Source organism: Sylvia atricapilla, chromosome 2 (genome assembly GCF_009819655.1).
Source record: "Sylvia atricapilla isolate bSylAtr1 chromosome 2, bSylAtr1.pri, whole genome shotgun sequence".
Classification (NCBI taxonomy): Eukaryota; Metazoa; Chordata; class Aves; order Passeriformes; family Sylviidae; genus Sylvia; species Sylvia atricapilla.
Genome location: NC_089141.1, coordinates 28184091 through 28192102, shown reverse-complemented (window position 1 = coordinate 28192102; position 8012 = coordinate 28184091). Strand labels below are relative to the sequence as shown.

The 8012-nt window shown below is 49.1% G+C and overlaps 1 protein-coding gene across 1 annotated transcript; it reads left to right on the top strand.

Moving 5' to 3' along the window:
• Positions 1-1241: 1241 nt before the first annotated feature.
• LOC136374017 (homeobox protein NANOG-like) lies at positions 1242-4745 on the top strand. The gene is made up of 5 exons (XM_066339140.1): positions 1242-1257; positions 2294-2521; positions 2855-3129; positions 3853-3942; positions 4316-4745. The coding sequence occupies exons 2-5, from the start codon at positions 2326-2328 to the stop codon at positions 4736-4738; spliced, it is 984 nt and encodes a 327-aa protein (XP_066195237.1). The 5' UTR covers positions 1242-1257; positions 2294-2325; the 3' UTR covers positions 4739-4745.
• The last annotated feature ends 3267 nt before the right edge of the window (positions 4746-8012 follow it).

Sequence of the window (8012 nt, the reverse complement as noted above, 5' to 3'; positions counted from 1 at the left end):
CTAGACTGATGGTGCCAAAGGCAGATGTTCCCGACCTGATCATCCCGTGAGCTTCTCAAATGTCCACATCATGTTTCCCATAGTGTTCCCTGTGTCTGTATAACTTCTGGATTTACCTTTGCAATATCTTTCCATGTGTATCATTTATTTTAGGGAAAATAACTGGATTTTTTTTCCTAAATAAATTCTGACTTTAGATGCTATGGTTCCATACACTTACACAAGCTTTATTTCTCTCACAATTACATTTAAAAAAGAGATGTTTGGTGACCTGATTAGAGGTATTGTTGAGGTGAGGGAGCAAATAATCTTCACTGGAAGGGGATATGTGAAAAGAGATTTGTGGGTTAAAGCATAAAACAAAGGAAATGGAGGACAAATAGGACGAGAAAAATGAAAATATGAACAAAGACATTAAAAAGGGGGAAGTAAATTAAATCAGTTGCATGCTCACTACAAAACAGGTCTGACTCTGGGACAGCAGCTGATATATACGGGAGAACTGATGTATGTATGAAAATCGCGAACTGTGAGCAGTCCTGCTGCCCTTCCAAGCACACCGCTCCCCGATGGGGGATTTGCTAGCAGAGGCGGTGCTACTCCGTCGGTAAAACTCTAATCCCTGTGCTGAGGTTGATGCTCAGCAGCCGCGTGTCCTCGGGCGCCCCGGGGCTTCCCGCAGCCGCTGGGGCCGCCAAGCACCAGGGCTGCGCATTGCAGAAACCCCGCGGGGTTTTCCGTCTTGGTTTTAGCGAACTCGGAGAGCCCCCGCGGGGATCACGAGTGTCCAGGGGCAGTCCTGGCGGCAGGGGGCATGGGGACCGGCGGCTCTGTGCCCCTCAAAATGCAGCCGGACGGCTTCTCGTCCGAGGGAAAAATCCCTTTCCGTCCGTGCATCTGCTCTGCGAGCACCGAGCAAGTGACCTGCCCAAAACCCACAGCCCGGCTGCCTCTGCTAGCTTTGGAGCCAGAACCAGGTTCTGGCTTTAGCTCGGTATTTCCATCCCTCACACCCGATTATCATCTCTTCCTCCCACATTCGTAATAGTCCTGACTAGATCTTGCCCGGATTCTGAGAAACGAAATCACTAATTAGGAGATGATCAAAAGAAAGCACGGCAAGGACCCTTCCTTGCTGGCTCAGGGGACCAGCTGGGGCTCATTTCTCATTATGACTCAAGATAGAAGGTGGAGATATATTGAAATCAAGGCAGCTCTTTCTCTGTCAGGTCCTACAGACGTTTAACAGTGCGGCAGGTTAGTAGCTACACCCCTGCCTGTGTCCTGTTTCCTTGCACTGGCGGAGGTGGGGAATTTGCTTAATGCATCACATGCCTTCATTTGTACTGTTTCCAGGTGGTTTTCCAGGTTTTGTGACTCCCGGGCTGTGAGATCCTTCTGATAAGTTTTAATTTCCTTAAAGTAAGCAGTAACAGCTGGGGCAGGACAGTGGTAAGGGGAAACAGTGTATTCTTCCGTAAGAAGGCTGTAGGCCCTAACTTCCAATCCTTAAGACCTGTAAAGCTCTTTCACAGCTGCAGTGTTCTTATCTCCTTTTGAATTGAACCAGCAATTCCCATCCCTCCCTGCTGTGTAGCAAAAATATTTATTCCTTTTATTTTTGTTTTATTATATAACTTTTTTTTTTTAATTTCTTAAGTGGCGGGTGAAAGAAGCTTGAAAATATGCGGAACAGGACTGCTTGACTCAGCCTTGGGCGATCCGCTGGGAGACGCAGCCTGGCTCTCTTCGAGCCCTCTTCCCCGCCATACAGACACCGCTCTGTAGGGCCACCGCTCCTGCCGCCCGTCCGGATTCACTGGCGGGGAGATGGAGCTCTTATCTCTTTGCAGTGATGGTTGCGATCTGCAATGCAGACGCACAAAGTCTCCGCATGCCCCGCGGCCGGCTCCGGGGCCATTCTTTCTGCTCGTGTGGGGAGCGGGGAGGAAAACCAGTGTGAAATGTGGGGGTGTCTGCCAAGTTCTGCTCAACTCACCCGGGGACACTGCTCAGGCCTGCTGCCCCCACTGCTGCCCCAAGCACCTCCCTCCCACTCTCCAGCAGGGAGGGATGTACCCATCCCCGCCGTAGCACCTACGAGCCAAGTTGGCAAGCGGCAGCCCGGTGTCCCAGCCCTCCCCCGGACACTGGATACCCTCGAAGTCCCTTCCCCCCCAATCAACCAACTTTTAACATGACAATGGCCGTGACAATACCCTCCAGCCAAGGCCAGGCTGGGGAGGACTTAAAACATCCCCCCATCTGCCCCCAAAGGGATTTCTGTCCGCAGGCTGCCGGCAGTCTCGACGATCGCATCTCCTCATGCTCGGGGCTGGGGGACCCGGCCCGGCCATGAGCGCCCACCCGGCCACGCCGCCCTACGTGCCCTACGCGGGCTCGGCCAGGTACGAGGACTACTACTGGTTCTCCGCAGGCAGCATGGACAGCGTGCCCGCCGAGGAGGCTCCGGCGCCGGACGCGCTCTCCCTGCCCGCCGCCAAGACGCCCAGTCCCTCAGGTACGCGATCGGGCTTCCCTGGGCCGGGAGCGGCGGTGTGCCCCGGGGCTGGGAGGCGATGCCCGGGGCTGCGATGGCCCCGGTGAGGCTGCGGTGGCTCCGTGGGCTGCTCGGCGGGGAGGGTCGGCGGGAGCGCGGCCGCTGCGCCCAGACGGGACGGGCCGAAGGGACGAACAGAGGCGGCCTGTGCCCACCTCGCCTCGCTGCGCTGCCCACGGCTGCGGAGGTCCCCAGGGCACCCGCGATCCTAAAGTCTCCCGAGAAGCTGGTGTTTCGAAGTTTTGGAGTCTTCCCTGCCTTATTTTGCTCACCCTAATTCTCTTTTCTCCTTAGTCGACTCTCCAGCTTCCTCCAGCTCTGGGACACTCACGCAGTACTACACTCCCGACTCCGCCACTAGCCCCACCGCAGCCGGGAGCCCGTCCCCCCACTCCTCTCTGCAGAAAAGCAAGGCGCAAGGCAAGGGTGTGGTGAAGACGGGCAAGAGCCGCACAGCCTTCTCGCAGGACCAGCTGAAAGCCCTGCACCAGCGCTTCCAGAGCCAGAAGTACCTCAGCCCCCAGCAGATCCGGGAGCTGGCTGCTGCCCTCGAGCTCACCTACAAACAGGTGAGCATCTTGTTCTGAGCAGCAGCTGAGTTGGTTTTGTTTTGTTTTGCTGTTTTGGGGAGTTTTTTGTTGTTGTTTTTCTTGGACCCCAGAGATAATTTTCTTCCATTAACTAAGTGCTACCGCTTAGGTAAGAGCAGAGGGTGTGAAAAGTTGTGACTCAGTCGTCTTATGTTTGGTTCCAGCACTATCCACCCACCCGGTTGCAGGTGTTAGAAAGGGCCTGCAGAGCAACAAAGCAGGGCTCTTGCAGAATCAGGTTGCTGTTCTGTAGGGACATGTGTTGTCTCCGAATGTAGGAAGATGCACCGCCATGCAAGCAGCCTTTCCTAGTCGGAGTGGCACCGTGCTCTCTAGAGAGAGGGTCTTAGCTCCACCACCTGCTTGTGTCTCACTAAAGGAACGACTTCTGGGGTCCTGAGCCCTGACCTTTGCAGCAGTGAGGTGGTGCTGTACAATTTGACTTTCTGCAGTTGCCTTGGCTGGTGTTTTAGGTAGGGTTTTTGAAGTCAGGAAAGATCCGGTGGTGATCTGAGGAGTAGGAATGTTAGTTCTCATGTCTCAGGTCTGATTTCACAGCCACGTGCGTCTGCTGCACGTTGTTAGCTGCTGAAATAATTTACAATATCAGAAACTGACTGGATTGTAGCAGAAATAAGGATCTGTAGTAACCTCGTTAAAATTAATTTCTAATTTCTTATGTCCTTTCTGCATCACTTCAAGGTGAAAACGTGGTTTCAGAATCAACGGATGAAATTTAAGCGTTGCCAAAAGGAGAGCCAGTGGGTGGATAAAGGGATGTATCTACCACAGGTGAGTAAACTTCCTCATTACCACCAGTCACGGCTTCTCCAGTCTGTGGGGAGGATTCCTGCTAGTTCAAACAATGCTTGGGACTCAATATTACCAAGCCAGTTGTATTTCTCGTAATGGGGCTTACAGTGGTATCTCTTTTAGGTTGGTTTTCCCCCCAGCGTGGTGTTCCTAGACACGTTGAGCTGGAGATTACTAACGGAATAACCAGTCGTCTCTGCTATTCCTGGTCTATTGGGAGGACAATGGGCATGAAAAAGGCGCTATTGTTCGGCTTGGAGGGAGGGGCTGGTGGAGAAAGGAGGGGACCCATCCAAAAGAATAGGCCTTTGGTGTGGTTCTGCGCTGCTGAACGACTTTCTTTGTCTCTTAGAATGGGGTTCATCAGGCTGCATACCTGGATATCGCACCCACGTTTCCCCAGGTCTTCCCTGGCGGCGGCGGCAGGAACTTCCCGGCTGTGCCCAACGTGCACCAGGCTTACAGCAGCGGACAGACTTGCGGGAATGGGCAGAACCTGTACTCCTTCATGTCTGTGGAGGATGAGGGGCTCTTTGGAAAAGGTGGGACAAGCTCCAATACCCAGCAAACTATGGGTCTATTTAGCCAGCAAATGAACTTTTATCACAGCTACTTTGAAAATATAGATTATGTCAGCGTAGAGGTAGAAGACACTTTCAACTTCCAGAGCACCTCTGACACTGTCACACCATTTTCGAGCTCTCCTATACAGAATCAATGCCAGTTACCTTGGCATCCCATGGGGACCCAGAGTTGGTATGAGTCTCAGGTCTGAGTACTTTTTTTTTGTTCTTTTTTTTTTCCTCCCATCTCTTGTGTTCACCCATGGGATTTCCAGAGATATTCAGTTCGTTTTCTTGCCCCTCCTCCACTACTACTGTTTAAACTACTGGAGGGGCTCAGCACCCTGCTGCCTGGGGCTAGTTTCCTGTTTAAGTGTGCCTGTCTGTTCATAGCTAACCCTTGGCAAAGATGCTTTGGGTATTGATAAGATTGAACCTCATTCACTGAGGCCAGTGTGCAATGTTACAGCTGTGAACAGCAGAGGTTGTTAAGGTCTGTTTGTTGTTAAAGTTTCACCTTCTTTGCTGCCTCTCTAGCAGGTGATCTCTGATCCTTGCCTTGTGTGTTTTGCAGCAGAGCTTCCACTGCAAACGATGTGACTATTTGTTGTTGCAGAATAGTTTTTCAAAAAGTTTGTTTTTGCAGTGTTACCGAGCATGTTTTATGTTATGTCCCAGTTGTGTTTTATGGCTTTTTCTGGTTAATGTTCAGTGCTCTTAATGTTAATGTTCTTGCAAAGTTGTTTGAATTGAAAATAAATTACTCTATTTTAATGTTGTGACGATTCTGTCACCAGCTTGCATTTGAACAGCCGGCTACAAGAGTGGTTATTCTATCGTCCTGTTTTTAAAATGCAGATAAGTGGCCTAGTGCAAGGAGGGCGGGGGAGGCTCCCAAGGCTAGGCGACTGGACAGGCTGCTGCCTTGAAGTGATGTGCAATCCTGTAACGTGCTTATATTAGCCCTTGAATAGCAGTGCTTCAAAAAAATTATGAAAGAAGAAAGATGGAGCAAAAGAAAGTGTCCTAGATATTGTGTGGCCTCCTGCAGGTGCTCCAGGTCTTAACTGGAGGTCTGGAATCCTGAGTAATTATATATGCAGCTCCATTGTGGTTCTTGTACTAACCTCAAATGGCAACAGAAGTTCCCAAGTAAGTAACTGAATCTCCTGCCTCCAGCGCTGAAACAAAAACAGAACCAAGCTGCTATTGTCATACTCCAAACTAGCAGAAATTGTGTTTAGGTTTAATCCCAGGTTTTTTAAAGTACACTTCACCACTAGAGCCCTTCATCAGTCCAAAAGGGGTGATTCAAGGGGTACTCCCACCGAGCACAATTAACTAAACTGGCAGCTGACTGCCCAGGCTCAAAGTGCTACAGGTCCTTTGCTGAACAGAACCTGCTTGAGTGCTCGCAAAAGCATATTCCCTCTTCCCTTCTGCAATGCTGCAGTCCTCTGCTTCTGAGGCAAGGTACAAGAAAGAGGAGCTGAGGCTTGAGCCTGTGTAGAGCAGGACAAAAGAATGAGTCACTTAATGTGTGGGCTGCCAACAACCTTCAAACAACAGAAAAAGGTAAGTCGGGCCTGGAAGAAGGGGAAATGCCAGGCTCATGAAGTTTTCTGTATTACAGAACAAGAGATCATTTCTCATCCAGATAGGAGGTTCATATTCCATGAGTGTGTATGAATTCTGGGTAATTCTCTAGCAATAGTACGAATTTCAACAATTACCCTGAAAAAATAAAACAACCATATAAATCACCTACAAAAGTCATGCATACTATGCCTTGTCTTTCAGCTTTGGAATTAGCAGCATATATTTTGGGGATTCTTTTAAGATGCAGTCTTTAAAGAAGTAAGGTATACAGATCTTTGCAGAACAATTGCAGAGGATGGCTGCTGCTGTTTACCTGTGCTGCTTAGCATGTTTTTTTTCCATGTGTCTGCTGCAAGAGATAGCCAAACCTCTGCTGACAGATAACTTCTGCTTGTACTTCTACAGAAACAGATATAGTTGTTAAACAGCCCTGGGGCTGAGAATGATTGCTCTGTGTGTTGTGGTTTGTGTTACTCCATGTACTGGGGGAGTGTTCTGTGAAAATTGAGCGTTCCCTCATGGCTGTGTTTTTCCCCTGGCTGCTCAGCCTGCATTGTGTGCAGGTTTGGCAAGCACGTGTAGCTGGAGGGAACGTGTGGAGCAGCTGTTGCTCGAGTTTTTGAAGGTGGGCTGGAAAGGCTTCCTAGTTGCTCAGGAAGTGTTTCTAAAGCCTGTGCAATTATAAGACAGGACTCTTGCCTTTCCACAGAGCTGGTAATCTCTTCTATTCTCTTCACATGCCTGAATCACATCACCACGTGAAAAACTGCTCAGGTAATTGGGCACTACTACCAAAACTGGTGGAGATACAGGTACCTCCAGCACCATACTTGCAGAAGTGCAGTATCAGTTGCTCTGAGGAACTAAGTGCATGCCAACAAAAGCTCTTTCGGCTAGGATGCATTACACCTCTATTACGACTGCTGCTTCTCGTGACTGCTGTGTAATAGTGACTTTGCACACTGTAAACATGATTAGCCTTGCCAGAAAATCTTTTTAGGATCAAGCTGTAAGATGATTTAGAACTCTTCATATGTGTTACAGCTTGCAGGAACACACTCCACATTTACAATATCTGCAGTGACAAAAATGCTTGCAGGTGTAGTTCAAGCAATGAAGAGAATCCCACCTTAACAGAAGAAATTTGGTCTGGTACAGATTATGCAGGGCAGTCTTTTATTCTGCAGTTCACTGGGTTCCAGCTGTCCCACAGGGAAAATACCAAGCAGGTAGAGCGGTGCAAGCAACCTCATTCCATGCTCTCCATGTCAGCGTGGCCTGCAGGGGTTTTACAAACTACACGTTTCTTCTGAGTGATCCATGAGCAAGAGCTCACAGCCCCAGTTCTCTCTCCAGTGCAGATAAAAGTAATGATCTTTGCTTTAATAGGCTCTTCCCTACAGGTGTATGTAAACATATTTAGTTATCTAACTACAGCACATGACTGGAAGGCTGAGCTAACATGATTTCAAAACTTTTCGGTCAAGCACGTCTCTTGCCTGGCCCGTCATCAGAGGGCAGCAGCATATTGGCTGATACTGAATAGGCATGAGGTGTGAATGACTCTAAATCATTTCAATAGGACATTAAAAGGAAAACAAAACAACCCAAGAAGCTACACTCCCAAGTCTTTTTTCCTACCTATGAGGGCCATGTAATCTTCATGCTGTCCAAAGTTTTGAGGAGTATCCTCGGGTCATATCTGGGAATCTTTTTATAACAAGGCTAGAATTAATTTCTCACACTTGACAAAAAGTCCATCTGCTGTCTAGCAGCTGGAGAGGGTCCAATCCATTAAATCTTTTACAAATTACACCATTGGGTTTTCTGCTTTGGGTGACCCCCAAGATCCAGTTAAATCTGCTTAGATACTAGAGAAAGACCAGA

Bases quoted from the DNA above. Each gene is read 5' to 3' on its own strand.
- LOC136374017 (XM_066339140.1), top strand. From the start codon at position 2,326: ATGCTCGGGGCTGGGGGACCCGGCCCGGCCATGAGCGCCCACCCGGCC. The intron at 2,522-2,854 runs GTACGCGATCGG...TTTTCTCCTTAG, and splicing joins CAAGACGCCCAGTCCCTCAG to TCGACTCTCCAGCTTCCTCC. The intron at 3,943-4,315 runs GTGAGTAAACTT...TTTGTCTCTTAG, and splicing joins AAGGGATGTATCTACCACAG to AATGGGGTTCATCAGGCTGC.